The sequence below is a fragment of the Haliaeetus albicilla genome, chromosome 4, assembly GCF_947461875.1.
Source record: "Haliaeetus albicilla chromosome 4, bHalAlb1.1, whole genome shotgun sequence".
In the NCBI taxonomy this organism is placed as follows: domain Eukaryota; kingdom Metazoa; phylum Chordata; class Aves; order Accipitriformes; family Accipitridae; genus Haliaeetus; species Haliaeetus albicilla.
In genome coordinates, this window is record NC_091486.1 from 41,031,791 (window position 1) to 41,048,060 (window position 16,270).

The 16,270-nt window shown below is 41.1% G+C and overlaps 1 protein-coding gene across 1 annotated transcript in view; it reads right to left on the bottom strand.

The window, feature by feature from the left end:
- Positions 1–16,270, bottom strand: part of ABCA12 (ATP binding cassette subfamily A member 12) — a 90,272-nt gene that overhangs the window by 38,650 nt on the left and 35,352 nt on the right. The window contains exons 11-24 of the mRNA XM_069782050.1: positions 15,839–15,954; positions 15,032–15,138; positions 13,376–13,629; positions 13,145–13,257; positions 12,565–12,689; positions 11,579–11,752; positions 10,489–10,653; positions 9,312–9,513; positions 8,587–8,726; positions 7,893–8,012; positions 6,651–6,741; positions 5,106–5,285; positions 3,295–3,610; positions 603–717 (exon numbers count right to left, since the gene is read on the bottom strand). Coding sequence (XP_069638151.1) covers positions 603–717; positions 3,295–3,610; positions 5,106–5,285; positions 6,651–6,741; positions 7,893–8,012; positions 8,587–8,726; positions 9,312–9,513; positions 10,489–10,653; positions 11,579–11,752; positions 12,565–12,689; positions 13,145–13,257; positions 13,376–13,629; positions 15,032–15,138; positions 15,839–15,954 — 2,218 coding nt within the window. The remainder of the gene's footprint in view (positions 1–602; positions 718–3,294; positions 3,611–5,105; positions 5,286–6,650; positions 6,742–7,892; positions 8,013–8,586; positions 8,727–9,311; positions 9,514–10,488; positions 10,654–11,578; positions 11,753–12,564; positions 12,690–13,144; positions 13,258–13,375; positions 13,630–15,031; positions 15,139–15,838; positions 15,955–16,270) is intronic.

Sequence of the window (16,270 nt, forward strand, 5' to 3'; positions counted from 1 at the left end):
CCATGGTATCAGATAAAACCCAAATCTGCTTGAGCTTTTGTTGCTTGCTGAAGCTTAGTTTTACAAAAGTTCTTTGCTGCTCATCTCTGTTGATGGTATTCACACTGAAAACCTGAGTTAATTTAATAAATTCCCTATGTCTCAATGTCATTTCTTTTCCAATAGACAACGTGAATGAAGAACTTCATTTCAGAGAAGCTAATGTAATATGTACCACCTTCTGAAATATTAAGTATAATAACTTCAAGGATAGGAAATAAGTCACTTTTCATGTCTTTGTCCCCAATAGGTATGACTCAGTCAATTTTTAGAGAGCTTTAAATCTTCAGAAAACTTGTAATTTTGTGAGGTGCCCATGTTTCCAGTGTTCAGAACTGCAAAGCAATATTCTCACCACTTGAAGGGCAAATGCCCTGCATTTCTGTGGTTTTGAGCTTGGTTACAATGTCAGAATTCAAACACTTCAGGTCAAACAATAGGTATTTGGTATATTACTTTCTTTAATGCTTGTTTTGCTTCATCTAATATTGCACGAGACATACTACCAACTAATAAGGAAAATCTGTTTATAATATTGCACGTCCCAGAAAGTTTCACCATACCTCATAAAGTCTCAGATCTTTCTCTTGAACAAGTGTTTTAACAAAATCAGCTATAAACAGCACCCAGGCAGCCATCAGAGCAAATGGAAGAGAGTAGGTCACGCTGGTTAAGAACCTGTAAAAGGCAAATGCAGGCTTTAGCTGAATATGAAATGTTCTGGGGATTAAGGTTTTATACAGAATATATTTTTCAGAATAATACTTTGGCACAGGAGAAGACATGCTTGTATTTCAAAACATGAAGCATAATTAATAATTACAAAAAAGGCTATTTTGCCACTGCATTGGATTTTCTATTCATGAAACTCCTGACTGTTCAAAACTGTTTTCTTTTTAGGGATTTCCAGATGCCTTCTGGAAGTTTTGCTTAGCAGCACCACTGGCAGGAGCAGGAACTGCCATGGGCAGTGGCATCTCCTGGCTCTCTGATGGGGTGCATCCCATTTTGAAACATCTCAGCAGCCATCCATAATTCCCACTTCTGTTAATAGATATAATGGCCAAATTTTGTTATCAGGCCATATTTCCTGGTGCCGGAGTTTGGATATAGGTGCTTTCCCTCAGGGGAATACCTTCCCCCACAGGACAGGTATTGCAGATCCAGGTCTACAATGTGGGCTTCACAATTCTTGGCTCCTCACTTTAGTTAAAATCTTTTTTCTGTGCCAAATGTGCACAGAAAAAAGACAACAACGGCCAACAGTAAATTTCTCCTTTTGTGATGGGAAGCAAGTTTTTATAGCAGGAGATTCACTTCGTTGTATCTACAGGGCTTATGCTTTCCTTCCTCATTTCTAAACCTGGCTTAAAGAAAAATTCAGTATTATTCCTGGGAAAGGTTTAATGTACAACAACAGTAAGAAATTAATATGATTACATTTCTTTTTAAATTTTCTTACCTGTAAAGCCAAAAATTTCCCATAAACCAGCGCTTTCAGGAAATGCTTCCATGCAAATGAAGCCATATTTATAAAGAACAATGAAAAGGCATTTCAGTAGCTCTACTAGTTCTTTGTTGTTTGGGTTTTTTCTGGCTACCACCTTGTGCATGATCTCTAGGCTATTAAAAATTCAGCATTTCCCATCACCTTCTGTATACTGGTATATATATTCCCTCCTCTTCCCTACAGGATGGTAACTATGCAATAACAATCGATAAACAGTCATTTTATGATGACTTCTACTGGATGCAAATCCACAGCCTTTAGGTATTTTAATAATTGAGCAAACTCATGTCCCTCCGAATCTGGCGTGGGGATGGAAACCCGAAGGCAAGTGGTTTTCTCAGCAGCCCAAGAACAAGAAAAGGAGCAGACAGCACTGTAGTAAATGCCTCCCGCAGCCAGTTAATCATTGTACAAAACTATCTCACAGCAATAATCCACGTATTTGCTGCAAGAAGCTGACACTTGGTTTGAATGCTTACTGCCTGTGTATTTGCAGGCACTTTGCGTGCTGTTGCCTTGAGAAGAGTTTATAGGTCCCCAGCTCTCTTAAGTGACAGGCTGACACAGGAAGTTAATCGGTCTGCTATAGCTCCTACAGCTATAGCTCCCAGACAATATTTTAGCTCACGCAGTAGTCACGCAAGCTTTTCAATAGTAGCTGTTCCTAGGTCTAGTCTGTACTTTTGGTCCAAGGGAGACCCTCATGTCAGGGCGGAGCGACCATCCAACCTAACCAATACTATTTGCTGAAGATCCTTCAGTGCTTTCTGATGGACATTGAAATCCCTTCCCTGTGTGTTTTCCACTCAGTTTGGCCACCAGCTGTGGTCAGGGTAATAACTCTTAGGAAGTACCATGTTGCCAGCTTTCCAACGCAGACCAAAATTGCCTTGCCAGAGGGGCAGGTCCTCAGCTGTGAGAGATTTGCTTCTCTATTGCATTTGGCAGAGATGCAGTTTACACTAGCTGCAGATCTGGCTCAAGATGAGCGGAAAGGAAGATAATCCAAAACTTTTTGATCTGCTTCACCATTCAAATCTTATTCTGGTCCACACACAGTTCACGTTGCACTGCTCTGTATAACAGGCTGTTAACCCTGGCAACTCAGTGCATCAAAAGCTTTTCTGTCCTCCCTCATTATTGCAGAGATGAATGGTACAATTTCATCTTCCCCCTTATCCTTCTTAAAGCATCTGATAGGCACCTGTATTGAGAACTATTCACTATACACTGAACGTTAGCTAGAATCACTGGAATGAATAACAAATAGCACAGCGGGATAGCAATCTCTAGGAACAAAGCTCATAAACCTAGGGACTCTTTTTTTTTTGCCCAGTAAATACATTTCCCAAGTTCTGCTGCATTGTCTGCATGTAAACATCTGCAGAACAAGTCAACACTCATATTTAACCCAAGCCCTGCCAACCCCAGTCTCAGTTCCACCAGGTGTAGTAAAACAGGTACAGCGAATTTTACCTGCTGTAAAACCATGACAATTCAGGTACATACAGAGCACTGAAAACAAAAGATTAGGCAAACTAAACATAGACCATTTATACTAGAGTCCAAAATTCCCTATTTTGGTCAGACACTTGGAAAAAAAACAAAACAAAACAAACACCAAATGAAATTATTTCTGTGCGATGTGAACATGGTATTAAGGAGACCAGCGCATCTGGTGAACTCCACCAGTCAGACAAGATGAGCTTACACAAAGCATGAAGACAAAAGCCACACAAACTTACATATCTTTATTGTAGCAGGGGTAAGGCATGGCCTGGACTTGAACAGCTATTTCCTCTGGATTCTTGCCAGTCTGTAACTCAATAATGGCTCTTTCAATGCTGTCCTGGATATAAATAAATGCACGGCTGTAAATCTGGCTTTGTGAGGTGGAATTATGCGGGCCCACTGTCCAGATACGCTCCCTTATTCTGTTGGTGGTTTGCGTGATCCTGCTGCTCATTCGGATGGTGTAGTTGAGCACAGGAGGGAGGGTCAAGTGCCCATAAACTGAGCGTCCAGGGCTGCTATGACTTGAAGGCAGCCTGAAAATGATACCTTGGAAAAGAAAGGGAAAATGCTTTCCTTCAGAGCCAACAGCACAGGAGGAGTACACACAGATATGTAGGAACTCATTTATATAAACCTTTTCTACATTGCAATCCATCATTTCATTTCTTTGCTGCACAAATAATGCTCACGAGTAGGCTGCTTATCGAGGGTCTAGAAGCGGAAACTATACTTCACTGCAGCTACTCATACTTTCAAACGTGACCAATGATTCTGGGTGCGAAAGACAGGCCCAGAGCCTTTAAATCTTCTCCCACTGAGCACTCAAAACCAAAGGCTCTTGAAATAACCCGCTGTATTTGGAAAAAATCTTGCTGTTAACATGACTGTCAGATATATGTTAGGTATGTCACTCAACACACACACCTCTCATGAATGTGCCCAAAGGTACTCTATCAGTAGAGCTCACATAGTGATGCTGTAACACAAAAACCTCAGGAACGCAGTGTTGAAAAATTATTCATGACCTACACACATATTTTTGTGCCCACACAAATTCCTGCAAAGCTGAGATGTGTAAGAATATAAAAGCTTTGCAAATTCATGTTACAAAATGGCATGCTGTAGATACAGTTTGACAGACAGGACTTTTTTTCCTTTAAAATGTCTGTTTGAGTAGAGGCAATACCACAGAAGTTTTTCTTCCCAGAATATTTTTCCTGATTATTCCATATGTAAAGCATACGATGGAATGGAGGACAAACATGGAAGAAAAATGCTTTTATGGGAATAGACAAATATTATCAGGGTCTGAAGTTCCAAGAAAAGTCAAGTCATTTATGAGGTATAAAACCAAACAGGTCACAAGACTTATAAGTAAATACTAATTGAGGAGATATTGGGGATTCTTTAAAAATTAAGGCACATTTGCAACATTCAAATTAATATATGTTCCTATTCTCTACTCCCCCATGCCTCTCTCTGTGGTCTGATCTGAAGCTGCAGTCCAACCCCACAAATGTGAAAAGTGACTGGAAAGACCCAATATAATATTGCAGTGTTTGGCTGGAACATCTCAAGAGCTTTATGACCTTCTAATAAATTGAGCTGTCTCATGTTTGGAGTTGATCTTAAAGGTCTTTTCCAACCTAAATGATTCTGTGATTCCATGATATCTTTCTTGATTAAAACATCTTTTCCCATGGGGGGCTGAAAGAAGGCAGCTGTCATGAAGAACTCCTAAGGGCAGTGAAATTTCATTCAAACTGATAATTAACTAGGAGAAAACCCCAGTTGACCAAAGGTTTTCTATATAGACAGTGGAGGTGTAAGAGATGAGGAGGTATAAAAAGGAGAGTGTAAAACACTGCCATAAAGAGGCCCCAGTGTGCAGGTCCCACACACACTGGCTCAAAATCGATTGCTGTGTGGTGGGAGCTGTGACCACAACAGTTGCTGGTGGAAAGCCAAACTTCTTATTCTGGACTCCCACCCTATACCAGGCTAACTTTAATTTACAGGGGCATTTGAGACTGTCACATACTTGCGAAAAGCTCGTTCTTCAGAAAGAGCTCTTTAGCCACCATTTCCATTTCCTCTAAGTTTCTGACTGCCTGAATGCGATTAAATGAGACACAGGAGGACACATTTACAGCAAGGGTAGCTAATGTATTCAGCTGATTGACAATGTCAACGTTGTTCTGTAATTCCAGCCGAATATCATCTGAAAAAAAAAACCAAAACACAAACAAAACCAGCAGCATCACTACACACAGCAAAAAATCCATCACATCATTCCATTCTTTACACTAACAACGACACTAGAAAGGAAGAAAAAACCCACCATACTAAACATTAAGTGTACAATACATTTCTGCACTTAGCAGTGCAATGAAGGCAAGTTGTTGACCCAATTTTTATGTTAATCATTTGTACTATGCTCGTGAGTTCGCCTTTGGGGGGATGCCAGCAATGGGATGTGACAGCCATCCCAAATCATAAGTTGCTACTAACCTGCTGAGGTTTTAGACTCGCATATGGTGCTCACCATTCATTCCACATCTTATGGTTTTTGATGTAATCAACTCCTCTGTTGAGCTGCTCTGTCTCAGGGGAGAATGTGCTTTATCCAAGCATATCTAGGAAAAGTTATGTCTGTTGTGCTGATGTGTGTACTAAACCTGATAATGCAGTTTAATAAAGATGCTGCTGTTTCCTGGCTGTTTTAAAAGGTGACTGCATAATGCAGTATAACTAATATGGAACAGCTGCTGCAAGCACAATGATTTTATGGGGAGTTAAGACAGGAGATGCTACTCATGAAATAACACAGGGGTCATCACGAGCAGTATGTAAATATCCTTCTGACTGTAGTTGACTACAACTACTCCCGGTTTATGCTGGGTTTTGCTGGCATAATCCAGATTTATGTTGACTTCAGTGAGTAGGGCCACTCATTGAAAAAGCAGGTAGGGACAGTAAGAACAGCTAGGAAGGGACTGTGATCACTGTGCTGTGCACTAACAGGGGATGTATCCACCACTGCTGTTGGCTGATAATTCCCAGAGTGCAGATCAGCAACTCCTGCCTTGAAGGAACATCCAAGACCACCAGAGAACAGCAAATTCCAGCAGAGCATCTCCTGTAATGATGCCTCTGGCTTCATCAGTCTGGGTACTTTTATCTCATCCCTTGCTCTTCTGCTTTGAAAAACTTTTAAGCTGAACCCTGATGTGATGCAAGTGAGCTCTCCACGAAGTTTCCCAGGAGAGTCCCAGGTAGCTCATTTGAAGTGATAATTATGGCTAAACAGTGTCCTCCAGTGGCCACACTCAGCTGTAGAGATTCCCATCCTACTATCCCTTCAACACTCACGAGAAACATCTTTTCACACAAGCCCTTTGCTTTCTAAGAGTCTTTTCCCATAGACCACAAGATTTTTGAATCACAGCTGCGATTGCCTTGCACTAAAGTATCTGATACCGACCAGAGAAGAGCAGTAGCAGAGCATGGCTACAGTTTGATGACTCTGGGGCTCCCAGACCTGCAGTGCAAATAGGAGGGCAACACATGTGGTGGAACAACTTACCCAGTTCGTTTATTTGACTCAGGAGTTCAGCTGCATCCAAATCCACCATCAGCTTGATAAAGACCTGCACAAAGGGATTCTGCAGGGTGTTCTATCAACAAGCAAAAAGAAAAAGCATCAGTTTGATCAGAAGCCCCTTGAGCTTATTCAGTGTATTTCTAAAATACAACAGACCAGCTGCCTTCATTGAGCATTTGTTCAGCCCCCTCCTACTCCTTTCCTGACCTTTCATATTTCACTCTGTGTATCAGGATAGGGAAATGTTAGCAATGAAAATGTCATACAGAACCCTGTGAGTACGAGCTAGTGTTTCTTGGAGTCAAGAGAGGATGCCTACTGAGTCTCCATGAGGCACTAGAGTCCCATGGAAAAATCATGAATAATCTTCGTTATTCTAAAAGTGCAGTACATTTCACTTGTGTCTGCTTAAGTCCTGTGAACACAGCCAGAGCATAATGGGTAGGTGACCAAAATTCAGCTTGGAGACCGGTAGACAGATTTTTGTTTGGCTGAATAGTTTATTATTTTACCAATGAGCGCAGTTGGCAAAGAATACTTCATTTCACTTTTGCATATTCCACTCTGGATTTTCTGTCACTACCATGGAAATTACAATGAATTTCAGCCACTGAAATTAACTCCTAATGCTTTAGGGTTCTAGAGACCTCATTTTCATAGTTTTGTAAGAAAAGGGGACAATTTTTACTGTGGAGAATGGGAAGCAAGTATGTGAAACATTACAGCCTACTGCTTTCTGTATCCATGCAAGGCTAGGTTCCTTAGTGGAGGAAAAAGAAATTTTATTTACATTCACTGAGGTACAAAGACATCTTCTAGCTCTTATGTGTGTACCCAGAGCTACATGCTTATTATAGATACTGTTTCATTTTCTGAAAAAGCCATTTCTTGCCTGGTCTTGGCTCGCTGGATCACTCCATCAAGCATTCTCCGCTCACCTTAGCCCTCCAGCAGGCCTCAGTGCGGCCAATGTCAGGGAGCGTATTACAAACAGATCATTTCAGAAAGAGGATTTGCATGGAAAGGTGTGTCAGGAGTATTTCTGTTACGGGAACAGGCAGGCAGGCACAGACACTGTGAAGTCCAGGACAAAAGCCTGAGAAGGGTCTCCCCAGCTGACCTAAGATGTCCCTGAGGTCCCTGGAACCCCTGTTTATTTCAGTGAAGGAATCCTTCCTCCCAATTCCCTCCCACAAGAGAGACAGGGGAGGTAGGATCTCATACCTTGATCATCGGAACTGTCTGGTTTAACTTAGTCAGTGAATTCATGATGACAGGAGACTTGTCCAACCACTCCTGGGACTTCAGGGCTAGATCAGCCATCTGCTTCAAGGTTGCATTAGACTATAAAAAAGCCCACAACATATAAGGATTAATTTATTCATTACCTTACAGCTTTTAGGCAATGAATAAATCAATAAAATAGCTAAGACCAAATTTGGTTTCCTTAGGATTTTTCTTAGCACCCTATCACTGTTTGGAAAAATGCCCCTTAACACACTGAATTTGGATGCAAGTACTTAAAAATATGGCCTCATATGTGACACTTGGAGCATGTCTTGGATATCAGCTTTCCTTCTACCACTGGTTTGTTTGCGAACAAGTACTGGTTATAGCATTTGTCCTGGGAGACTTCTCTACTACTGGCTGAAAATACGGGGGTGAAACGTCATAAACTGAAGGCCTTAAAAAGTTGTATTATACATATTAGACCAACAGCAAGTTTTTGGAGGTAAGATTTGTTCAAAGAGAAAAGATGACTCATATGACCAGCAATGCAACTAGGAAAAGATAATTTGACTAATACTCCAAACAGTCAGAAAATAGACTTCTGCTTCTCAAAGAAACAGGACCGTGCTAAATAAATTACAATCCTTTTGAGTGGGCATATCCTGATGGACTGTAAACAGAGCCATACCTTTCCCATGATTGCTTGAGTTTCTATCGTATCTGGTGTATAAAGGATCTTCCCAAGAACCATTGGTTTTAAAAAAGACCAAATTAAAGCTCCACTTGGGGTCTTGACCAGGTCCAGGTAAAAGGATAAGCAAAATGGTGCTGTGGGGGGAGAAAAGCAAACAAATTGCACAGAGCACAAATAAGCCAGACAAAGAAAGTTACCAGTGTATTTTTTCCCATCTGCCTAGTATGTTGCTATGTCCGGTGAATGACTTCAGGGCCCTCTTCACTGGCTGATATAACGTGTCTTGACAAAAGCAATCCACCCCCAAGATCTCCTGTTGCTGAACTCAAAACAACAAGAGTCTGACTGTTTGAGCCAAGATTCTCTGCTTGAAGGTTAAATGGACTTTTGTGAACTCAGAGGAGCTAATAATGTCAGTACAGTCGAAAAACTACACATCAAGAAAAAGCGGTGGCCTGTCAAGCCCTAAGACCAGATCATCAACAAATGGAAAACAGTGCAGTGTCAAGCACTGCTCTGGTACATATGCTGTTTTCCTTTTAACATTTATGGAAATAAAACACCAATAGTTAAGGCAGTGCAGATCTTCAGCTAGCATAAATCATGAGCACTTACAGCCCACCAGAGACATACGGGGAAACAGCTCAGCACTGGATCTGTCTGGAAACAGTAGAGTTTGGCTCTGAAATGTTTTTGCCTTAAGGAAAAGCCAGACTTACTGGAGTCATGAGGAATCCCATATTTCCTCATCATCTTTTGGACATAGACATCCTCTACAGAAGAACTGTTGCTTACAGGGTCTCCAAAATCTGGAAGCAAGGACTCAAAAAACAGCGGTGTGATCTCCTGGTTGCAGAGAACTTTTGACATGGACTTAAATGTGTCACGTGTTATCCTAAAGTTGTTTGATTTAAACAATTCCTGCAGAAAAGACAGAATGCAAATAAAACCTGCATACTAAAAGCATCCCATTCCAAAAGAAAAAAAATAATAAAATTAGAAGGCACGGATTGAACATTTTTAGACTGCTTTCTTATGAGAAGTTTGTCTCTAAAAAAAAAAAGGGACTTTCCATGGAAATCATGCTTTTTTGGCTAACCTCTGCTATGACAGAGGTGGTAAATTCATTTCCAGGTATGAGATCTAATACGGAAATTGCCTATAACGTGTGTACAGGAATTGCCTATAATGTGTGCCTGGTGACACACATACACCCTGGGTTACAAGACAGAATTTATCACACAGATGTGCCCATTCCCTATCCCCATCTAATCCACTGCACGTGGTTCTGCAATCCACAGGCAAACTAATTACCAGAAGCGATTCCTGTGATCTATGCTGTCATTGACTATGGATCAGAGAGACTGGATCCAGTGCTGGATGAAGTTAGTGCAACCTGAAATTACTGCAGCTGTTGGAGCAGGACTGGGTTTGTACTGAATGTTTTAGGCAGTCTTGAGGCTTTAGGTGTAATCTAATGCACACTAAAGCTAGAGCAAATTTTTGCTGTTGACTTACGTGGCTTTGGATAGCCTTTAGTGGGCAGTTCTCCAGTTGTTTTCACAAGCTGACCCCTTCCAGTATTTTGTTGGAATTCTACCCTCCTTCAAGACAGTTGTTCATCCCCTGCATTTTTGTTCCTAGTGTCCGTCCCCACAGCATAGGTTCCTATTGTCCCCCCTGTCATAAGCACATGATGGTCCCACTGTTCCAAATCAAAGCTCTCCCAGGAAGGCAGTATATAAGTTTGATAGAGATTCTTCTTAGGACACCGCTGCTTTAAAAGAGAATCAGTAATCTATGATTTAATGCACCTTTGGCTTGTAGGGTAAGAAGTTCCTGTGGAAACTGTTCCAGTGGTGTTTTGCCTCCAAAGCACATGCAGACTACACGTACCTTAGTCAGTGGCACATTTCTAGACTGCCGGAGCTTTTTCAGGGAATGAATAGCTTGTAGCAATGGATCAACGCCAGATTCAACCTCGTGTCTGAAATATTTCATTTTTGTCAGAAGGCCTAACATCTTGTCCACGGGTTTCTGAAGTTCCTTAGGGAAAAACATCTACAAGAGGCAGGAAGGAAATAAATTATGATTAGCAAGAATCTGTGCACACAAGCATGTACACACCCATATTGTATTAATTCCAAGACAAAGATTGTGGGATTTTCAAAACTGTTAGGAGGCTTAGGGAGTGGATGTCCCATGGGAAATGAATGGGATTTGTATTCCTAAATCCCCAAGCACTTTTGCAAACCAATCCCCTGAGAATATTACATATTCTGAAAAGTGCATGTTTCCAAACACCTGCAGTTAGGAAATGTGTATCAGATATTGGCTGGGATATAATTTGAGTCTCTAAGAGGTAGCATTTGACACAACATAGATGTCAAACACTACGAGTGACTTTTGACCTGAGCCAAATTAATTGGCATTCTCATTTAATAACTTCTTTTCCCTAGGATCACTTCTGTAGCATTTTAAAATACGTATTCAATACGCACTTCTCCGTGAATGGTATTTTTACATGCTGTTTATATAGTTGTGTGCATGGGATATTTGAATCATTTAGTAACTTGGCAGTGCCAACTAGATCAGGAAAATATATTTTACAGGACTTTTTCCAGGGCTTTCCTTTTCAAGGAATAAAAAAATTTAGCCCAGTGCCTTATTTTTGGGAAGCCTGAACAGAGCTAGGAATGCTCAAGAGGTTGTGACAGCATATAAATGATACTAGCAGATAGGGAGGCATTTAGAGTAGGTCCAGTGCTTTTAAATGAGGTTTGCTGGTTTACACCAGCTGAGATCCTCATTTATATCCACACTGTCACAGCATGGATATGCAATAAAAATTACTGCATGAGCAAAGCCTGATCTTTGGCTTGTGTAAATCAGTATAGCTTCTGGCCACTGCAATGATATTTTATGACCTTTCAGCCACTATATGCAGCAAAGACTATAGAAAGCACTCTACAAATCCAGCACTAACCTTGTATAAGAAATTGTAAATGTCTAAGTGTCGTAACAGAGTGACCCCCAAGATGTATGTCTCACGAGTCCTCTCTGAAAGAGAGAGATTGCAGAACTCCTCTGCTACTGTTTGTAGCTGTGGGTCAGCAGGATGGATGCTACAGGACTCCAGCTGGAAGATCTGAGAAATGAGCTGTGTTTGCAAAAAGGAAGAAAAGATTTGTTAGGGGGTAGACCGCTTGCTCCAGTATGCATGGATTAATCTTGCCTTGCTGTTGTTCTTTCCACAGTGTCATATTTCAACCCTGAGAACCAGAAAATGCCTACCCATTGCTCCTGCTTCCAGGGACAAATCCTAAGGATTGTGTTTTACTGCCCAGTAGTAAAAGCTTTTGTGGTTTCAATTTCCCATTGACTGATGCCTGTGAAGTTTGGAAAAGAGTGCGCTCTTCGGGGCTCAGTCCAGACAAGATGGTTGGGAAGGAGAAAAGCATCTGGAGCTCTGCTTGCGCAGGAGGCTGAGGAAGGCAAGCTCATCTCTCATTATGGGAGGCTATTTTTGGACCCCAAGCGCTCTCATAAATTGTCGTTAGAAGTGTGCTTTTCCATCTGGACTGCAACAATTTCTTAGCACTGAGGACCCCACCAAGGACCCCACTCAGTCCTCATTAGTCTGTTACAGTGAACTGTGCCCTTGCAACAGATCAGAGCAATCACTCACCAGGCAGTACATGGCTGCTTACCAGCTACTGGTGACAGCCAAAAAGACCATATGGCTCTTGGTCTCCGATGGCTGAACTGACGTCAATGACTGCTCTTACTACATTTCTGATGGCTGTTTTGATCCATAACCTGCTATGCTGTCTGTCCCTGTGGGATCATCTACCTCTCTGTGCTGTCATGCATGCAGTGATCTGCTTAGCTGCATTCACTAACAAATTCTGGGTTTAATGGTCTGAGAGGTAGAAAGCAACAAGATCTCTACCAGGATGACAGCAAACTCACCTGACTGCTGTTTTCCGGGAGAGATGCTTCCAGAAGAGCAGCAATACTGGCTGTGGACATTCCTGCTGTGTTTCTGAGATCCTCTTTGAGCTGGTCCACATTTTTAAACACATTTCTTAACTTTTCTGTAAAGAACAAAGAACAACTGATGTAGCAGCTTTCTCCAGACATACAGCAATCTCAAGCACACAGAGAGGCCTTTAGGTAAAGTACAGAAGTACGGTACATCACCACTGATAAAAAAACCCCAACAACTTGCAAAATACAGTCATGTTTCCTAGGTTTTACAGTCTGATTTGTGGGCTGCAGTTGACAGGTCCATTGATAGCAAAAGTTGCTCAAATGCAAAGAGACTTGGGACTTTCAGCACATAGGACTATTTGGGCAGTACAGAAAACAAAGGGCGATCTAGAACAGCCTCTAGAATTACCCTAGATATAGGATCCCAAGGACATGGTGTATGGTTATTTCATTAATATCACTTCTTCCTGGCAGCTAAGCAAGTCTTGGGATTTCCAGCAGAAAGTATGGTACCAGTGATGGTGTTTACCAACACTCTAAAGTAAATACAGGAAACTACCTTGCTTGCTAGAATCTGTTAAATTCTCAGTGATGTTCAACATGGAATTCAAAGTAGACATAGACTGCAGAATCTCTTGAAAGAAAGCAATTTCTGGTACATTTTCTTGAAGCCTAAATTGGAAAAACAAAACAACGAACAAAATTGGGAATATGAAAAGAAGGCAAGAAGCCATTTCATCATTTCATAAATAGAATAGTAAAGCAGTCTAACTGAGAGGGAGAGCCTCACCACTTCATTTGTGTCTGGATGTTCGTGGCATCCCCAATCAGTATATTTCGAAGTTCTTGGGAGATCCTTCTGTGATTCAGTACATTGATCACAACTTGATTGCTCAGTTCAATGGTGCGGAGGAGCTGCTCATGAGACTGACTTTGTTCACACAGTTCTCCAAAGCCAACATTAGGGAGATGGCAAATATGCTGTATTGACTTAAAGCTCTCATAGTCACAAAGAAGTGTTGTCAGATCCCGGAGGCGAGAGATCTTCAAAGGAAATTTTGAAAAGGAAGACAAATGCACAAACACCAGTTACACGACAGAATTATAAAAGGCAAGTTTTAAAGAGTCTAGCTGTCTCTTTCCATTTTTCTCTAGGATTAAAATTTTAATATATATTTTTATTTCATTCAAAAGGTCTCCAACAGAACAGTTCATAACAATCATTCCTACATGAGTTGGTAGCAGACCTGGCTACACAACATTGCACATGATCTAATAAACCTTGCAAGCCTTAACATATCATTTCCCCTGCCCAACATGCATACACAGCAATACTCCATTTCGACTTACCTGTTAACCAATTAATCTTCCCAGAGACCAAATAAATCTACCTTGTGCAACAGGTTTAGCCTTCCAGATACCACCAGGTCATCCTTACTACAGCATACAAAACAGAGTTGGCTAGAAGTCAGGACTTCCACATCTGCCAACCTGTGTAAAATTATAGTCCTTTGCCTACTCTACTATTACGGACTTCCCTCTTGTCTGACATCATTATTTACATTATCAGTCTCTTATGGCAAGAGCTGTTTTCTATTTTGTGCCTATAAGTACCTGTCACACTGAGACTCATCATATTATTGTTACAGATATATGAAGCAGCTATTAGTGCAGTCGTGTATGTATGGTGTAAGAAGGATTTTATTCAAATGAGGCATTGCCAAATCCAAAGCTGGTGAGGGAAATCCATGAATCAATATTCCTTAGGTGCTTAATCTCAGAAACCATTATAGTGTTGTGAGACATCTAGGGCTAAGGGAGCACATGGGGACTTGGACTCCAGCCAAGCTGGTGTTGTATAGGTCCTTATGCACAGTGGTAACTAAGTTAGTCATCCTTATAACTGCCAACTGGGTATGCACAATTCCACTGATTTTCAGCAGGGCACAGGGATCTAAATGCTATTTGTGCCTTTGAGAACTCCTCTCTTCATACTTCTCAAATGAAGCAGAGGCATCCCAGAACGATCTCAGCTCTGCAAGGTGCTTTGCTAAGTCTCAAAGTACTGAACTTTAAAAATACTGGTGCACTGATTTATAAGGAATATGCTTCCACTGGCAACCTATCCAGTGCTCATCCTTTTGGGATGGCTGGTGGAAAGCAGAAGCCATTCTATCCAATGGACTAGGAGGATAGGAACACCTCTACCTTCTCAGAAAAGTGGGTGTACACTGGGTAGGGACTCATATAAGAACAAGTTCCTCAGCCCAGTTTAATGGTGACCTTTAAATATAGGCAGCAGGCAGAAAACAGAGTTTCAGTTCTAGTTTTTATCAGCTGTTCTTTTAAGAAACTTTTTTTCCATATGCTGTGTTTCAAAACCTCTATTGCACATTCATGTATCACTGTGGGATGTCCTTCAAGTCAGCATTTTAAGCAGACTCACTTTTAGCTTCAGGAGCTCTGGTATGGATGAATGTTTCTCAGAGGTATTATTTTGCATAAAAGGGTTCTTTCTCAGATGAGCTTGCTTCAAAAGCAGTGTGGTGTTTTCTGTGCAAGGAAGAAAACAAAAGTTACTTGAGACAGAAATACCAGACTTGCAGAAACTTTGCAGATGGCAGTATTGGCACTTTTATTCCGAGGCCTACTGAGCACTGCTATTTCCCACCAAATTCACATGGCTCGGGACTTCTGAAATCACAGACCAAGACCCAGGTTGTAATCTGGATTATAACAGATCCAGTCTGAGTAAGTGCTCTGGGTCTAAAGAAATCCACCCCACACTGGTAACAGGACTTCTGACAGTGCCCTTCAGAGCACACGCAGTATCTCTATTCTGTGAGCAGATGAACCTCTCAGATTTTACAATAAGCTCATAAGATGAATATCTATGTGAAATACCATGTTAACTCTCAAAAATAACTGCTGTTATCTTATGGCTACATAAAGCTGTGAAGGGAATATAGGTTTCTATTTGTAAGATTTCTTTATCTGAGTGTCAGCAACCTGCCATCACATAGTGAAGAGCAGACGTGTCTTTTGGATAGAGTTGGATGGAAAACTTAAATCCACAACGTGACATAAGTCAAACAAAAAGGGAGTCTGGCTTCCCAAGGTCTCACAGCTCCAGTTAATTGCCAATGGATGAAAACAGATAGCACCATTCCTTCCCATCATTAGACAAAACACTTTAAGACAGGCACAACGTATTCCAGCTGAGGTCCCACAACATTAATGAAATCATGATTACCTGTCAATTTTCTGTCTTCAATTTCAGTGGCATTTATTAAACACATCAGGTAAGGGTTATAGCTGTTATTCACTGTCACCTGTAAGATGGTGTTTTCAAATTCTAAAAACAGAAATCTGAAAAATAAGATAGGATGTTAAACCAGCATCTCTTTCAGAAACAAGGTATATTAGTGAGCACCCTATCAGCTGTGTAGATGCTGTTCCTTGGCAGTGTAAATAAGAATTCCAGATGAAGCCATGTGTCTCCCATGACACCTCCTAAGTGGGTATACTCCCAATTTTATTTCATCAATTCTTTTTGCTGTTATCTCCCAAAGCTGTCATTCACTTTCAAACCATATGGATAAGAAAACACACTTTAAAGGTTCACTGAGGATGCAATATATAGATGAAAAGGCCTGCCTAGGGGAGACTGAGAATCAAAAATTAG